At 62.2% G+C, this 18,112-nt stretch overlaps 1 protein-coding gene across 6 annotated transcripts in view; it reads right to left on the bottom strand.

Annotated features, from left to right (window-relative positions):
• Positions 1-6,227: 6,227 nt before the first annotated feature.
• The window catches only part of BCAS3 (BCAS3 microtubule associated cell migration factor), a 576,922-nt gene continuing 565,037 nt past the window's right edge, over positions 6,228-18,112 (bottom strand). For 4 of the 6 annotated variants that reach the window (XM_065910780.1, XM_065910783.1, XM_065910781.1 and 1 more), the window contains 2 exons: positions 10,559-10,649; positions 6,228-7,408 (listed from right to left, as the gene is read on the bottom strand). In XM_065910780.1, coding sequence (XP_065766852.1) covers positions 7,372-7,408; positions 10,559-10,649 — 128 coding nt within the window. In that variant the 3' untranslated portion in view covers positions 6,228-7,371. The remainder of the gene's footprint in view (positions 7,409-10,558; positions 10,650-18,112) is intronic. The other 2 variants (XM_065910782.1, XM_065910784.1) reach the window with 1 other exon arrangement.

Raw genomic sequence — 18,112 nt, 5'->3', positions numbered from 1 at the left:
ACTCCGGAGGGAGGCAGCGGGTGCTGCTGGAGAGGCCGGTGGGCGGGCGAGGCGGGAGGCGCCGGCTGCCGAGGTCCCGGAGCGGAACCCAGGTGGCGGGAGCCGGTGAGTGCGGCGGTCGCAGAGCCCTGGTGGGGCCGGCGGGGGCGGGAGGCGGACGCGGCCTTTCACTCGGAGAACGCGGGGACCCCCCTCCCCCAGCCCGCGCCGACCCCCTCACAGGAAGCCTCTGGAGGAACCGGGAGTTCCGGGAAAGCCCTGGACTCAGCCCAGTATCCGTTTGCGTCCCCGAGCTAATCGGAGTTCTCCCAGGAGAGCCGGTCCTCCGGACCGGGAAGGTGTGAGCGCACCTTCCACCGGGCACCGGGCGGCAAGACGCGGGCGGATCCCGCCCCCAGGTTCTTGACCCAACGAATTTTCGTCGCATCGGGTACCAGAGACACAAGCATGCCCCGTCCTCAACACCGGCATCCTCTCCACGCCACTTTCCTGGAATTGGTTCCCAGCTCTCGAAAGCTCACGTCTCCCAGGTTCCGTGGTGCGGAGTAGCGAGTGTGGGGGTCTGAGTGTCTGTGCGCACCTGCGGTTGAACCTCCCTCCCCCCGCCCCGCAGCCAGACTTCGTTCTCCCGCGGGACCAGGGTTTTCTCCCGCCCTGGGGGTGTGTGTGTGTGTGTGTGTGTGTGCGTTTCGCGCCCACGGTGGTAGTTCCCTCTGTGCTCAGCGGGAGTCGAACTTAAGGCGGGCGGCCACACACCTGCCTCGGACCAGTCTGGAGCCCTGACGCTGCCTGACTCCTGGCGGTCGGAGGGCAAGACGGACCAGGCGGTGGACACGGGTGACACGACTGCCCGCACAACCGATTCAAATGCGGGTTAGTTCGGCCGGTGCGGACTCTGCCCCGGCGTGGTGGGCGCGTACAGCCCACACCCATTGTCCATGCGCTGCGCACACCAGTCGCAGGGGACCTTTCTGCTGCACACGGAGACCTGGCGTGTAATGTCTGATCACCCCAGGCAGTGCAGTTTGGGGACCGGCCGGAGTGGTTTGGCCTCCTCGACCTTTTTTCTACTTTCCTGAGCCGACCCCAGAGATCTCGCTGCGTCCCTTTACCGCACGCCACAGGGCGCCGGCCCCCAGAGGGTTTTCCTTCCCGACCTCGCTCTCCACTGGGTCGCCCGTCTCTTAGTGCCTCCTCTCGGTCCAGAACGAATCTTTGACCACGCGCCGCGCAGTCTATGCAGCCGGGGCCAGATCCGTTGCCGCTTTGCCCCGCAAAGTCCTGCCGGCTCCATCTTAGGCAAGATATTGCCCTTGGGGAGGGATGTGTGTGGACAGGATTGCGCAGCTGGTGGGGTGACCAGATAACAGCCAGCGTTCCGTAGCCAGGAATCCGGGCACTGGCCTGGAAATTCGCGCATGCATTTGCAAAGTCGTGTGTGTACGCGTACTTTCAAACTTAATGGCGTGGAGAACACCTAAGTGTGTGCAATCTGAACATTTTCCTGGGGAAGGTCTGTACCTGGTAAAGGGGTCCAAGGCCCAGACAATTTGAAACACGCTGGCCCAGGTTGTTTGCCCAAGAAACCGCGCGGCGACGGTGCAGCGGCTGCCCTTGGGAGACCACGATCCCACCTGGCCAGAGCCACTGGGCCACGGACTTGCCCTCTGGCGGCCGCGGGCTCTTTCTCGGCCCGGACTCCATCAGCCGCCCTGCCCCGCCATCCCGCCACCAACCCGAGGTCCCGCTACAGCCGCTCTTAATAGTCTGAACTTCCATCCCCATTCCCCCTACCGCGCCCACACCTCCCGCCAAACTCTCCTGCGAGGAATATCCTTGGTTCAACGAAAACCCGCGAAGGGGAGGCCCAGGCAGCCCCGGAGCTGCGCCGTGCGGCGCTCAGCTCCCGCTCGGCCCCTCCCCCGCTGGGTCTCCCCTCCCCTTCCCCTTCCCGGGAACAGGCGCCTCCGGGGGGTCCCCAGGGCTGAGAGTGCGTGTCTCTTTAAGAGGCCCCGGGGGGCGCCTCGCGAGCCGCCCGGGGCTGGAGGGGGAGGGCGCGGGCGGGAGCGGCTGGCGCCAGGCGGCCGAGGCTCCACAACAAAGCTCCGGCCCCTGTCACTTCGCATCGGTCGAGCCCCGCAGACGGGCGGGGAACGCGCGCTCAGCCGCGCCCCACCCCTCCCCGGCCGTCCAGGGCCCGGGCGTCGGGCGGGCGCGGGCCTCTGGCCTCCGGCCTTCGGCCTCCGGCGCGTTGCACGCGCCCCGGAGGCTCTGAGCCTCCCGCAACCCGGAAACCGGGCGGGGGCGGCCTGGGCCGGGTGTGGCCGCGGCCCTGAGCCTGGGCGGGCTGCCGTCGGTCCCTGGCCCCTAACCTTCCGCAGGGTCAGGGGCCACGGCGGGGGTCTCCCCCGGGTTGGTCCCGCCGGTGTCTCAGGCTGTGTCCCTGGGCGGGGATCCGCCTGGAGTGAGGGCCTGAGGGGCACGGGCCTGTGGCAGAGGGGACACGCGTCCCCCCGGGTAGCTCGCTGGCCTGAGGCGGGTACTAAGTGCGCGGTGGTTTAGGAGTGTGCCCGGGCTGAGTGCGGGTGACGCGCGGGGCCCTGCGCCTGTGACCCGCAGTGGAGGTGCCAGGGGGCACGTGCATCCTCGCCTTGGTGTGTGCGCAGGAAGGAGAGAAGAGGAGGACAGCGTGGCCTCCCATCCCCGTCTCCCCGACCGGACCCGCGCCTTCCGGAGCCTTGGCGCCAGCCAGCCCCGTTCAGTGGCCGGGCCCGGCTCCCCCGCAGTCCCCGGCCTGCCCGGGGTGGGGGCCGCGGCCTCGATGACCCCGGCCCGCAGCGGCCCGGCCTGTCCCGTCCACTTAGACAAATTGCGGCTGACAGGCGCGCAGTCTCTCTGGAGTCGCCGCCCGCCCGTCGCCTCCCTCCCGACCCAATTACCCCGCGCAGGGTCGGGCCAAGTGGCTGGGACGGGGCGGGGGGCGCGGGAGGCGCGACCTCTTCCCCGCCGGTCTTGAGCGAGGCCTGGCAGCGGGGCCCCTTCTTCCGGTCAGGTTCTGGGGGGTACCCGGGAGCAGCACGGCCCCTGGGGTCCTGTCCCCAGGCTTCCAGGCTGGCGGGAGTCCCGGGCTGGCAGCTCTGGCGTGGGACAGCCCCGGCCCTCGAAGGTGGTCGCTCCGCACTTTCGAGGGCAATCAGGGTCGCAGGGCCCCAAGACCCAGTGCGTGTCCCTGCCGGACTTTGGGCGACTTCCCCAGAGTTTGGGGGACTCCATCATCCCGGGAGCTCCCGGGACTATTCTATGCGCTGGGGTCGAGGTCCCGGGGTCGCAGCGGTCCGCTTGGGACGCAGGGGTCGGTAAAAGCGAGGTGCTTCTCTGTGGACCCGCACAGGTATGAGTTCTCAGGTGTGGCTGCCCGGGGTCGTGGCAGAGTGGACAGGCCACGCTGCTCTGTGGCTTGAGTGAGGGGGCAAAGCACATAAAGGACCCCCTCCGCCTCCTGCTCCCCAGGACCAGCCCACCTGGGAGAGACGGGCGGGGCTGGCCTGCGCGGGCTCACCAGGTTTTTCGTTTGCTTTCTGCAGAGACGCTTTGCCGGATTCCCTGGAGCAGCCTCGAGGTGTGTTCGTGACAGCCGGGTCCAGCGTGGCCTCACCTGCCCTTCCCTCTCCCTTCCAAAGAGCCACCTGGCCTGTCCCATAAACCTCTAGGCCTCCAACCAACCTTTTGCTTTTTTGACCTGCATTTTCCTCTGGGATCTTGGATTTTGTTGCTTGTCTCTGCTGGGTATGCTCCTGTCGCCCCATCTTACAGATGAGCCCAGAGGGGCAGTCATTTACCTGGGGCCACACAGCTACCAGTGGCAGAGCTGAGACGGGGCCCATGGACCTTAAAAGAGAGCAGGGCCACTCCTTAGCAAGTTAATGATGTCGTTGCTGGCCCACTAGCTACACCTGCTCAGGGAACCATGCAATACTGAGACTCCTGGGCCCCAACCCTCAGGCTGGGCTCTGGTTTCTCTGAATCCAAGACAGTCCAAGATGCTCTTCCCCTTTGCCCCTAGAGTTTCCAGCTCTAGGTCTGCAGGAGGGGGCTGCCTTCTCAGTGACACAGGGACATAGGAGCAGCTTCAAAGCCAGCCAGGGCTGGACGCTCTTAGGGGTAGGGCATGGGGGAGACCGGGCCAGAGTCTTGGATTGTGTGGGGGCCCAGGACAGGGAGGTCGATGCAGAACAGAGCCCCCTAAGGGAACCGGCCAGGGCATGTGAGGCAGCAGGGAGCAGACAGGGGTCAGCAGATTAGCTGTGTGACTTCTTAACCTGGGACAGGGGCTCAGGCTTCTCATCTGCCAAAATGAGGACCGAACAGTGCTCTCTGGGGTGCCTTCCAGTTTAGTGATTCTCTGATCTGTGAAAATCAGAAAAATCAGCAGAGAGCAACCATTTCCAGTCTCAGACTGGCAGCTGCCTGCTCTGGCCGCGGTTTGCTTTCAGAGGAGCTGACATTAGTGTTGGGCAAGGGTTGGTGCCCCTGAATTTGCTCTGGGGCCACTGGGTCATGGCTCTCGTCAATCCAGGGCCCTGCCTCCTTCAGCTGTCACCCCAGTTCCCATCAGCCTCCGCGCAAATCATGAAGGTATTTCTTTCCCTCCATCAAATTGGGAGAAAGTCCATAGTAATTTGCCTGTCGAGCGGGTAGCACTGTAAGAATAAGGGAGGTCACATGGCTTCCTCAAGGTCACCTGGTCAGGCCATAATTAGATGCATGTTCTCCTAGGTGATGCCATCCTGGGGAGGGAGGGGCGCAGGGGAGGGGAGCTGTTGGAGGTGAGGCAGAGATTGCCCTGGGAGTTATCTCTAGAGGATGGGAGGCTGGCTGCTCTGGGGCCAGTGGGCAGTAAGGTCCCCCACCCGGGGGCCCAGTCTCACTTCCAGCTGATTACAGGCTGTGGCAGGGTCTATAACCTCTCCAATTAGCCAGAGGCCAGACCCAAGGCCTCTCTGATAACCCCAGCTCCAGTGGCAGCCGCCATGGGGCCAGCTTATCTGGCCTCTCTTATCCTCCCCCCTTCCCCCACATACTCCAAGAGTTGCCCTGGCTGCGAGCAGATGAATAACCAGATTGTCCTGCAAGCTCAGCCGGCAAGTCCAGCCCTACACCCACCACTTTCCCTGACCGAGGGAGGCCACAGCTGTTTTTTGCACCCCCTGGAGGGAACGGGCTGAGCCAGGGAGGACTCCTGACTCTAAGCTGCCAGTCAGTCCCCTGAGTGGTTGGGGAGCACTCCTGGCTCTCCATCTTTGCCCTGTTGTCTGTGTGCCTGAGGGTGGGTGCAGAGAGCTGACCCTGCCTGGAGCTCTGGACGCATCCCCAAGGAGCCAGCCAGTAGGCAAAGGCACTTTGGGGGCACCCCTCTCCCTCCCGGCCCCCTTTTGACTGAAACATGGCTCTGGAGGGGTGGGGCTGTGCCCGGCGTATGTGTGTGTCCAACTGGGCCAGAAAGGGGAAAGCTGCTGGTCGCCGTCAGCCCCCGCCGGCCGGGCCTCCTTCTGTTCCCTGCATGTGATCCTCACCCCGTGGGTTCCTGGGCAGGAGGGACTGGCTTCAGCCACCCTCTGCAGAGCCGGCCACTCAGCCTTCAGAGCAGAGCGTGGTTCGGGTCCTCTCTTCCCCCAGCACGCCCAGCTGGCTGGGTACTGAAGATTAAATCTGTCCTCGGGCGCCAGCCAGGGCTGGATGGGGTGCGTGTGAGCAGGGCTGGGCCCTGGGGCTGCCCTGCTCTGGCTGGACGGCTGCAAGGCAAGGCCTGCCTGTTTGTGAACTCACCTCTTCTGTGGCTGTTGCATTAAACTTCACCCTAAAGCACGCCTGGCTCAGTGGTTTCCTTCAGTTCCCCCCCACCCAGGCCTCTCCAGGGTCTCCGTGGAGGCAGGATGGGGACTTGCATCCATCCCCTTCCAGCTCAGCACCCCCTCTTTGCTCCCCTCCCCCACCCCACCCCCCCGCTCCTGTCTCCTTCCTGCCCTTCACCTTAGGTCCAGGACTGGGAGCGGGGAGGGGACCACATCTAAAACTTGTCATCTAACGTTCCGACCATCCTTCACCTGAGTTTGCAAAAAGAGGTACAGGACTTCCCTGATGGTCCAGAAGACTCCCAGCTTCCAATGCCAGGGGTGTGGGTTTGATCCCTGGTTGGTTTACTAAGATCCCACATGCCTCAGGGCGCAAAGAAAAATTTAAAAATTAAGAAAAAAAGATACATTCTTGAAAAAAAGGTAATGACAGGGAGCCTGTCCCAAAGAGAAGGCCAGAGTCTTCACCAGGCTCTCCTTCCCACAGCAACCCAGCAGCACGTTCCAGGGACCTGACCGCCACAGCCAGGGAGGCCCGGGGTGCCCTCCAAAACCCAATGGCTCTGGTGACAGGCAAGGAGGTCAGAGGATGGGTCTGTCAGACGCCACCCAAACTCCAGAGTAAACATCCTCCTCCTCCTGGCTCCCTGACTCCCTCACACCTGCACTTGTCCAGGTGGGGGTGCTGGGAGCAGGGCTGCGCGGTCAGGCTCCCAGGACCCTGCTCCGGGCTGGGAGAGGACCCTGACCCCAGCCACTTAGGGATGGACACCAGTTGCAGCGTGATTTATTGAACAAGACGTGCACTTTTTGACAGGGCCTCAGAAACCACGGTTTCCTTCACTGAACAGTACAGGATCAGGGTACAGGGGCTTACAGACAAGAGAGACAAATCCTTTCCATGAGCCGAAGGGGACAGAAAAGAGGAAGAGGGGCTTCTCTTTCCTTCCTCCTCCCCTAATACTCCGGGCCTCAGTTCAGCGCCAGCGGGAGGCTGGGCAGTGTGTGCCGAAGCCGGGACTGGATCGGGGCTGGCCACTCGGGGCCAAGATGCCCGCCGAGCCATCTACCCTCCCCACCCTGGCCCCCACCCCCCAAGGGCTGGGTTAGAAAATACAAAAGCAGGTCCGATGCGGGACATCGTGTGCAAATGGAGGCGGGGACGGAGCTTCTGCAGAGTCTCGGCCACGGCTGGCCCCACGATGGGGGCAGAGGTCGGCGCACGCCGAGGTGCTTTGGAGAAGGGTCTCTTCTCGATCCAGGGAGGCTGGGTGGCTGTCGTCACGAAGCTCAGGGAAGGCGGTGGGTTCAAAGAGGAGCGGAGTCTGAAGGGTAGGAGCGGACGGGGGTTGTCTCCCCCTCCCTCCGGCAGGAGAGTGGGCAGGCCAGACCGAAGGCTACTGGGACCTACGGGAAGCTGGTGGGGAAGAGGCTGAGGGGCTGGCTCTCGTTGGTGGGCAGCGGAGACCGGTAGCCGTCGAAGTTCCTCGGGATGCTGCCGCTGGTGGAGCCCGAGCTGTTACTCAGGGTCTCGATGCTTCCCTCTCGCTGGAGTTCTGCAAGACAGGAGGGAGGGCCAGGCCAGGTCAGGAGGCGTTCTCGGGGGCAGGCGGGGGGGGCGTGCGCTCTGGGCCGACTGCCTGCCATGAGGCACCACGCTGGGTCCACTGACATCCTTCTGTGGTGGGGGCTCAGGGTGGCAGCCTGGGTCCCAGGGGGAAGCCACTGGGCTGGCAGGCTCCCGTCGCTTCCTCACCGTGTGAACCCCTTTAGCCAGGAGCATGGCTGCCCTGATGATGCATCTGGACCACACTGCCATTTGTGGGGCATGTGCCCAGGCCTGATGTGGGCTCGTGCTCAGCCAGCTTGCTTTCCAACTCCGTGAGAGGCTCCTGTCCTGGAGCTCCTGGTCTGGGAGGAGGGGAGATGCCGGGAGGCAAGAAGGACCGAGGCGTCCCTGTCTGGTCTGTCTGCCCCTTGCTTCCCCTACCAGGGACCCGGGCTCAGCCTCGCTTGCTCACACATCCTCACCGACACCATCTGCCTGCCCGCCAGGCCCCTCCTGTGCCATCCCCCTGCAGGGGGGGAGTGCCTGCTTTGAGAGGGGCCTACTTGCCTGGAGTGCCTCCCTTCCCCTTCCTCTGGGCTCCCAAGTGTCCTGGAGACCCTCCCGGAAGGGACGTGCTCAGGGTCCACCTGGGAGTCAGGTCGGGAGGCTCCCAGCCCTTCCCCTGGCATCTTGGAGATGGCACCTGGCTCCATCTCATTCCACTACGGGTGCCTTCCTCAGCTGTCCTGCCATCTCTTGACTCAAGACAGGTACTGGGGTGGGTGGGCTGGCAACGGACTTCCTGGCATGCCGAGTGCAAGGCAGAAAGAATTACTTCTTGGCTTTCTGAGAGTGGTCAGTTCCTATCCCCTCTCCCACAGTGGGCTCTGAGATGTGGGCACACATATCCCTTGGCAAACTCTGGGCCTCAAGCCAAGATGAGGTACCTGCAGTTTCTCCTTCCCCAAGGTAAACTGCCTGGGATGGAGTGGGAGGGGCGTCTCGCCTGTCTACCCCGGAGCCCAGGCTCTCAAAGGGGTCATTTGAGACAGCAAGGTGTGCTCAAACGTGACACGTGTCTGCTCTCCTGTACCTGCAGCCTGCGCCCGTGCCCAGGGCCCCTGCCACCCTCCGCATGCAGCACAGCTGGCTTTGGTTAGGGGATGGGTCACAGCCTTCACTCCTGGGCTGGCCATCACTGGCCAGACAGGAAGTGACCACTGACCCCCACTCCCCGTGGGTGACCCCGGAGCATGCTGGTGGCCCAGCAGCAGCAGCAGCCACAGAATGGGTTGGGGGCGTCTGTGCTGGCCTCCTTCAGAGACGCCTCCCGGTTCCACGTGGGAGGTGTGGGGCACCAGCCGTGTCTGGGGCCCAGGCTGGAAGGGTGAGCCTGCAAACCAGAACCTCTCAGCAGGTGGGGGGCTGGGGACGCGGGCTGCAGGCCTGGCGCCGGGCCCTGACTGCCAAGGGGCGCTGGCTGCCCTGTGGGGCCCGGCCCTGAGATTAAGTTGGGAGTCATCTAGATGCGGATGGAAAACCCAGACCCCCGCGTGGGCTCTCTCCTTCCCCACTCAGCCTCTAGCCTCCCCCTCATTTGGGGGCTGCTGTGCCAGGAGGGACAGGACAGGAAAGCAGGGAGCAGACCCCCAGGTTTCGACGCGAAAGCTTCGCACTCCAGGAAGGCTCTCCCCATCCCCCTGGTTTTCCCTGAGCGCAGCCGGGAGGCCCTGGCCCCGGTGGGGCCGTCCCGGCGCTAGGGGGCGCCGACAGCAGGGCCGGGAGGGAGAGAGGCGGCGAGGCCCCAGCAGGGCGGCAGGGGCTGCCGGGCCTCCGGACTCCAGGCCCCGAAGAGAGCTCCGATCGAAGAAGCAGGAGAGACAGCAGCCCGGGGCAGGCCCAGCGTTCCTGACGCAAAGTCGCAGGCACGTCCACACCGCCCCGGAAGCCGAGACGCGGGGAGCCTGGGAGCAAGCGGGGGACCCCCACTTCCTGCAGCCACCCCCCAGCAGCGCAGGGACCCCGCGAGTCCGCACGGCCGCCCCGCACCCCATCCTGTGAGAGTGCGGGGACAGGTGCCACAGGGATTTCAAGATGACGGGGGCTCCCGGAGCCAGGGAGAGCCTGCGCTGTCTTGCTCGTGTTTTCTCTTCACCAGTGAGGCTGCGGGTGAGATGGAGATGGCCCCTGCCTCCCGGGTGACCAAGATCCACTGGACTCATGTCCCGGGTGCTCCCCCAGACTCGTCCCTCTCCTTGCCCGTGGCTGCTGCCCATTCGGATAACTCCCAAAGCTCCCTACTGGTCTCCAGACTCCCAGAGCCCCCTCTCCAAGCCACCGCATCCCAAAGCCAGGGCGCTCTGCCTGCAGCAGAACCACATCGTGCTTCCCCTGCTTAAAAGCTTCACCCTCTCCTAAGGGTCCTCAGGGTAAGGTCGCTCAACTCCTCACCTCGATCAAACTGCCTTCCGTGACCCGCTCCTCTCCAAGACCCCACCTCACTAAAAGGGATTTGAGGAATCCAGATAATGAGCTTGGGCAGTCTGAGGGCCTCGCAAGGCTGCTCCAGGCCTCTGGGTGTGTGCTCCTCCGGGGAAAAGCCCTTCCCAGGCTCCTGTGGCCCCTAGGACACCTACTTATCTTTGAACCTCAGCACGCCCGCAAGCCTGTGCTGTCGCCCTGGTGGAATGGCCAGGCCCCACCGCGCTCTGTACTGACTCCTGCCTGGGACCCCCTAGCACGCTGGGCATCGTCTGCTCACACACGTGTCACCGTCCATGTTGGGGGGGGGGGGGACCCTTGGAGGTCGGTTCTGTGTTTTATTCCCTAGTGCCAACCACAGGGCCTACAAAATAGTTGGGTGTTCAAAAAGCAGTTCTTGAATGAATGACTGAATGAATGAGTGCAGAGGGAAGCGGATGGGTCACTGCTTCTGCAGCTCGGCTACCAGTGTTAAGAACCCAGGGCCCGGTTGCTCCTGGGCCGTTGCCTACATGCCCCCGTCAAACCCCTTGCTCTTCTGCTCCCCGAGACAGGACCGTGTGAGTGTGCGGAAGCAGACGTGGACGTGGCGGAGGGGTGCACACACGGCCCCCCGCAGGTCACCCAGCCGCCCAGCCCTTCGGAGCAAGCGGCAAACCGGAGTGTGTGGCCTTACCTTCCTCCATCCCGAACACACGCTTTGTTACTGTTGGGTTGTTCGCGGGCGCTGGGCGGTTGGCATTGTTTTTTTTTTCCTTTTTTTTTCCCTTTTGAAAAGAAAAGCATTGAGGAACCTTTTGGGAAAAGATCCGGACAATGATGGAGAACACTGATGTCGGCAAGCAGGAGGCGAGGGTACCAGGAGGTGTGGGCGCTCACGCCGGGAGAAGGTAAGCTGGGAGCAGAGTTCTGCAGTGACATGCACGTGTGGGGGGCTGGGGGCCCCGGAGATGGAACTGTGGCAGAGCCGAGACCCCCTTCGTCAAGGGGAGGGGGAGAGGGTCTGTCCCCAGAGCAGGAGGAGCAGCTGTGGGGAGGGGAGAGGCGGGCCGCTGGCCCATGCAGTGCCCGTGCAGGTGGGACCCAGGAGAGGACAGGAGACAGAGAAAGCCTGCGGTTTCCAAGGATGCCTCCGCGTGTTCGGACTCAGTGGTCCAGCTCGGGCTGCTGCCCTCCTCCCCCAATTCCAAGACCCCCACGTTTGAACGGCAGTCGTGCAGCTGCAGTGGACTTGCAAGGAAAGCCCACCAGAAACCTGCAAGGGAGAGCGAGCTGGGGGCTCTTTATGTGGGGGCCTGGCGGCCTCCCCACTCAACACAAGTATGTGGATTCTGGCTGGTGGGAAAGAGCCCGCTCTTATGGAGGCTGCTCTCCAGGCCTCTAAGATAACGGACTGCACTCAGACGGAAAATCTTACTGTGACCTCACGTTCCCCAGCGCCTCTGTGTGCCTGGGAGGTAGGTGCTGGTCCCCCCATTTTGCAGGCAGATAAACCAAAGAAGAGCAGGAAGCCGCTGGCTCTGGGTACACAACCCCTCGAGAAAGAACTGGGCTGATGGAGACGTGACAACTCCAGGCATCACTCTGAGTGCTCCACTGGCTGTGTCCACCCGTTTGCTGCTGGCTCTTTTTGGAAAATGGGGCCTGCCACCCAAGCTGCCCCTTGAGGTCATGGGCCGGGACAGGGTAAGCCACAGGGGTAAGGGGTGATGGACTGAGCAGCAACTCCAAAGGAGGAGCCTCAGCTCTCACGAAATAAGCAAAGGACCGAGAAAGCTCAGCTCTCAGGCCACCCTCACTCTATACGGAGCTTGGCAAATCTCAAAGGTCTTGGGAGGGCCAAAGAGGTGGCTGGCCTTGTCAGGGAGAAGTGACCCTGGTTCCCTGGGTGCGTATGCCAAGGGAGACCCAGGGGGAATGGAAGGAGGCAGGAGCCTGGCTGCCTGCAAATGCTCCCTCTGTCTTGGGGTGGGCCATGCAGATGAGGGAGACTGTCTGCCCTGGCCCCTTGACTCTCAGCAGGAGACTGTGGCCCCCTCGGCAAAGGCAGGGGCAGCAGAGACCGGCTCCTGGGAGCTCTGGGTGGGTGCTGACGGCCAGGGCCGGCTCCCCTCGGGGAGAGGCAGAGGATGAGCCAGGAAGGGGACACACAGCCCCGGAGACGGCACGGGGGGTGGAGCATGAGGAAGCCCGTCCCTCTGCAGTGCTGGTCCCTGAAGCTGCTTCACCCTGGAGGGCCTTCTCCCCAGGGCCTGTCCTTTCCCTGGGGTGCAGACCCTTCACTCCCTCGAGGCCACTCTACACCTGGCAAGGCAGGAATTTTGGGGGACACCCTGGATGCAGGTCTCTCAAAAGCAACGGTCACTTTCCTACGTGCTGTGGTCTTGGCTCCCCCATCCCTGGGGAGGAGGTAGAACACTGAGGGCGCAGGGCCTCTGTGAGTTTCAGAGAGAGCTGGGGCGCCCAGGAGGGCAGGGGACCCCAGGGTGGGTCAGGAGAGAAGCACTACCTCGGGCTTGGCCTTCGGGCCTCTTCCAGGCCAGATGGCAGTGGGGGTGGCTGGAAAATCAGAGCCCCCAGGGAAGCCCCTTGGGTTTCTGGTGGGTGGAGGCATTGTGGGGAGCCCCGGTCTCTGGGCTCAGAGGGAGGCCTGTTTCGGGGACCAGTGAGGGCAGTGCTGTGCTTTGGGGAGGAGGATCCCTGGGCCCCCTGGTTCAGCCCCCAGGGCCCCCTGGCACTTCTCTTACCACGAAAGGAGCAGCGTTCGCTGCGGGGCCCCTCTGGTGCACTCAGAGGCTCCAGCCAGCCCAGCTCTGCACGCTGGGCCTCGCGATGCTGCTCATTAAAGGGATTAGCAGAGCACTTTTATTGGGCCCTGGCTGCAGCCACACACCCCATTCCCAAGCTAACTGCCCGGGCAGCCTGCGGGAGCAGGATGAGGCCTCAGGGCGAAGTCTCAGGCAGCACTGGCCACAGGCTTCCAGCAGAGAGAAGGGAGGGGTCCCCCACCCGCCCCTCGGCCTCAAGGCCCAGGTTGGGGAGGCAGAGGAGGTGACTGGTTCAGAGAGCCGGCTCTGGGCCCTGCGACCTGGAAGACTTAGGGCAAGGTCCTCAACCCCTGTGCCTCAGTTTCCCGCACAGGAGGCTAGCAAGGTCTGTTTCATAGTGCGCTTGTAGAATTAAATAATGCATGCAGAGTGCAGCACAAAGCGCTTAAAGCTTCCAGTCAGCAAATGTGAGTTACTCTCATTGCTGCAGTCGTATTAGTGATTGTGATTATCCACAACACCTTGCTGGGGGTGCCCTCTGGATTCCCTCCCCCCGCAGGTGTCTCTGCCATCCAGACCCTCACTCCCGCCCTGTCCCCACTGGAACCCTGGGAGAGCCTTTCTTTTTAATCAAGAAATGGCCTGAAGAGGAAGATGGCAGATATGTGTTTACAGCTTTTCATTTCCCTCCTTGCCTCTTTGGAAGTACCCTCTTCCAAGCTGGAAAATAAATTTCCAACCCTGTTGACGTGCATTGATTTTTCCCTCCTGCGTGCACCTCCCAGTTCTCCCCTGTCAGCAGGACCTGTGGTTAAGCCCCCTGTCTGGGTTGGGCTCAGTGGTACCTCTGGGGAGCGATGGGGGCAGGCAGAGCACAGAGCAGCCAGCCAAACTGCCCGTCTTGCCCAGGGCCTGGCTCAGAGGAGGTCTGCAAACAGAAGTGATCTGGGTTCCCTTCTGCGGTGAGGGGTCTTGGCTGGGGGCAGCGGGAGGGATCCTCTGACCCAGATCTTCAGCATCTTTCCTGCAGCCCCCTGGGGATGTGCAGGGAGGAGACCAGGGGACCACAGGATGGCTTCGAGCTCAGCGAATGGTTCCAAATGGGCTCTGGCCCAAGCGATGGGCATTATCAACAGGGGGCCTGCCAACGAGGGCCTGGGACCCATTGCGTAGACTGAGACGCGGAGACAGGGGTGCAGAGGAGGTGGGGGTGGGGTGGCTGACTGCCTCCTGCGGGCTCAGCTTCTGGTGTGGGAAGAACCCAAAGAGATGAACTGGATGCCAACTAGGGGGTGATCCTGGGGGACGTGGCTCTGGGCTGCTTGTCTCACAGCAGCCCTGGGCCTGGAAACTACTGTCCTCTCTTCCAGAGTGTCATTCGGGGAGGTGGCGGGGGGGCTCTTCAGGGAGCAAGAGGGGGGAGTTGGCTGAGATCGCCTCCTGAAACTCTGACAGCTCTGTCCACACTGTGGGCAGAGCCGGCCTCAGCCCCAGGGCATCTTTCAGGAGGTTAAAAGGGCCACAGTTAAAGAGGAGGCGGCCTGCAGGGGGGCCCTGATTTTCTTCCCACTCGGACACACCCACCCTTGCTCTTCCTGCCCTCTCGGCCCGTCAGGGTCCCACCCACCAGGCTGCAGAGATGCCAGCAGACCAGGGACCCTCACCCACACCAGGTCTTAGGGGCTGGGTGGGGCTGAGAAGGTGTCATCTTTCTCTTCCAGCAAGGGGCTTCTGCTCCCCTCCCAGGCTTGCTTGTGGAAGGAAGGAGGGCAGTTTCCTATAGTCGAGGGGCTGAGGATGAAAAGGCCCTTCCACGTTCAGATAAGGGGAACCCTGCTCTGGTTGATGGAATGAAGGAGTGGATGAAAAGATGGCTAACAACAGCCTGGGACTCTCTGGGCCTTCGCACCTGTGTCTGAGCACTGAGGCTGTCTACTTCCAGTCCTCTTGCTGCACACTCAGCCTGGGGTCCCTGAGAGCTTGTGCCAACAGCCCGAGTCCTGCAGCCAGTCTGCAGGTACACACCTTCCTTCCTGGCAGGAGTCTCTTCCAACCCAAGTGCTCCTGCAAACCTGCTTTCTCATCTCCCTGCCCAGCTTTTTTTCCTGACCTTCCAGCAGGTACTGAGACCCAGAACATCACAGGATGAGGCCAAGGTCACATGGCCTGCCTTGCCCCTTGCCCCTCCCCTTCCCTAGCTCCAAACGTTAAGGGCAAATACTTGCTGCTCTTGCCTTGGGTACCTTGAATTGTTTCCCTCGGCCACTGGGGCCAGGCCTGGGTGCCTAATAACCTCAGGGTTTGGGGGGAGACTTGGGGTCTAAGGGAGACCTCAGTCCTTCTGGGCATCCACTGACCCCTCCCTTGGAAGGTGAAAGGCAGGATCAATACCTGGAAAGGATGCCTAAGGAGACCATCAGGCGGAGAGCCCTCTCTGTGTCTGGAGGAAAAGACACAGCCCCTTTCTTCCCTCCACGAGGACAGGTCCTCAGGCCTGTGGAAAAACCCTACTCATGAGAGCGGGCCAGTCTGGCATTAATACATGAGGCAGGGGCAGAGAGGTAGGCTAGATCCTGGAGTTCCTGGTGGGCCCAATGGGGATGACACAAGAGGCACATGCTGTAATGCTGGGGAAGAAATAATCAAAGAGGAAAAAAGAGGGGGCGGGGTGGAAGCCTGAAGAATGAGGCAGGGTCTGTGTTCAAAAGGCATCCTCCACCTGGAGCCGGGTGTGTATGCGCGTACACATGTATGTACAGGTGTGCACACACATGCGTGTATACCTGTGTGCACACATGTATAAGCGTGCGTACACATGCACGTGCGTGTGTGCGCGCATGAGTGTTGCTGGGGGTGGGGCAGGGAGTTCCAGGGGCACCAGAGTTCCAGGCAGAGCAGCTCCCTGCCCAGTCTTAGACAGGGGGTTACCCGGGAGGTGGGCTGGGGTCTGGGGGCTGCAGTCTTTCCCTGAGGCCCCTCCCACCACAGCCACGACACGGCACCAGCTCCAGGCAGGGAGAGACCCACTCCCAGGAACCCCGCATGACCCAGGCCCACTCAGTCTTGGCTTCAGGGGAAGAGGGCAGGACCCCCCATCTGCCTGCCCAGCAGCACCCCGCGTGGGGGGACTCTCTCGGGGCCGCTACCATCAGTCTAACTGTAAATCCTGGCAGTGAGTCCTGTCCTGGCGTATTATACATGGGGCCAGCAAGGGCGGAGCCCATCTGGCTCGCGGTCCCAGGTTTTGAGTGATGTGATAAATCTGGCTGAAACATGCTTGAGATCAGCCAGACGGATGAGCAGCCTGGAGCTGACCCTCCCAGTGGCTGCGAGGAAGAGGCGGCCGAGAACTCGCCCTAACTCCTGCTCTGCCGCAGACTGAACGACCTGGGCAAGTCCCCGCAGCCCTCCTCTGCTTCACCACCTGTCAGGCAGGAGGGCAGCGGCTGCCCTGGCCACCTCAAGGGCCGTGTGAGGCTCTGAAGAGAGGAGGATGTGAAGGTGCTTCGAGAAGCAGGATAAGCCCCGAGGGTGTGGGAGAGACTGTCACTGCAGTGGGGTCCTGGCCAGAGAGCTGGGGGTGCTGTCTCCGAGGCCCCTGGAGAAGCGGTCCTCACCCAGGAAGGCCTGAACTACCCCCTCTAGCCCCAGGCCAGCAGCACGGCCCGTGGGCAGAACCTCGGCAGATGGCACCTGAGACAGCCGTGGTGGGTGGAGGGGGGCGTGGAGCTGAGGGATGCCTGGCCGGCTCTGGGAACAGCCTCCTCTGCACGCGCCTGCACATGGCGCCCGGTGAATGGGCCACTCAGCACGGCTCCAGGGAGGACACAGGGCTTGGAAACTGTCCCAGCTAGCCAGGAGTCCGGCAGCTGGCCTCAACCCGCCCTGCCTCCTGAAGCAGGGTCTTCTCGAGACCCTCTCCGGGGCTGTGAGATGGCACAGGGGCGGCTGCGGACTGCAGGGGAGACGCTGCTCCCCGAACGTGGCTGGCTTGATGGGCTCGAGCCACATCTGGTTCCCATTCAAACGTCCAAACGTAATTAAATTCTCCGACGCAGCGGAAGAGTTTGGTAAGATGTGGCTTCCCCCCTTCCACCATGGTTAAGAAATCACTGTCTCGCACTCCGGTGGCTGACCGGTGCTCCTCCCGGCCGCTGATTCCTCCTGCTCCGCCAAGGAAGGGCCTGTGCTCAGCTCTGTTTTCTCGGGGCTGAAGGGGCCAGGGCCCTCCCCGCAAGGAAGAACAGCTGAGGCCAGAGCTCATGCAGGCTTCATCGGGGCAGGCAGGAGAGCCACCCTGGGCACACAGCTGCGGGACCCAGGCTCGCCCTGGGGACACACCAGTATCTGGATGTGCGGGGTCTTGTGACACCCTGCCGAGAGATTCCCCTCTCTGTAGCTCCTCATAGCATCTTGCATCTCTGGCCTGCTCTGGAGCCCCCCTGGGGGCGGGGGGCGGCTACCCACCCCCCACGCATGGAGGAGGGATGCAGTTGGCCAGGGGCAGCCAGGGAGCCCGCCCGAGGGACCCCCAGGGCCGCCAAGTGGCAGGGGCTTGCTGGTCACCTCTGGCCTGTCACAGCCCCAAACGGGTTAATGGGCAGCTCGGTCCAAGGTGCCCGGCCTTGGTGGGATGAGGGTGGCCCCTTCCACAGCGAGGAGGCCCACTCACCCGAGGCGTTGGTGCCTCTGCTGGCCTCCTGTTCAGCCCTTGCCTGAATTCAAGCACAATTCCCTGGGCTGGCTTGCCTCTTCCAGCTTCCCTTCCCAACTGAGCACCTTCAGCTTATGGCTTCTTTTTACTTAGGGATTTACGACTTTCACCATAATGGATTCCATTCTACTTCCTCTATGTCTATTTTTCTAATCATTGTGGTATAGGCTTTATAAGACTTTTTTTTTTTTAATAAAATAAGTCAAGGTATTATTCTTTTTGAAACAATCTGTCCTGTGGGTTAATGATTTCAAGAGGGTGTGGATGCTCCCCAGAGACAAACGGGGGGTGGGGAGGGGATAACGCTGGTGGGGGTAAGCGAGCATCTTCCAGATCCAAGACAGGTCCCTTGATGACTCTAGGCTAGGTTGCTCTCCGACATCCCTACATGAGCTCTCAGACCACTTTTAGGCTCACAAGGCATTTCCACACCAAAGAACGCCCACCCTGGAGGTGGGCCCAGCACACACGGCAATCCCAGTATTGCTGACCTGGCTTTAAATAGGAAGAATCTTGTATATCTGGTTCCAAATGGTTAACGTTAGTAATGGATTTAATTTAATTTCTGGGTGGCATGACCGCCAAGGCCATGTGTCTGGTGCCTTCATATCAGTGAAGGTTTTAAGGAAGTAAACCCAGTTCATGGATCAGTCGTCCTAGGCCAAGCCTAGCCAAGACACTGGCGCTGGGGTCAAGGCCTCTGTGGCCCCCATCAGGGTGCTAGCCTAGGATCCTGAACCCAAAGTTA

The sequence above is a fragment of the Muntiacus reevesi genome, chromosome 18, assembly GCF_963930625.1.
Source record: "Muntiacus reevesi chromosome 18, mMunRee1.1, whole genome shotgun sequence".
Classification (NCBI taxonomy): domain Eukaryota; kingdom Metazoa; phylum Chordata; class Mammalia; order Artiodactyla; family Cervidae; genus Muntiacus; species Muntiacus reevesi.
Note: the sequence above shows the minus strand (reverse complement) of the source record. Positions and strands in the feature narration are given on the sequence as shown.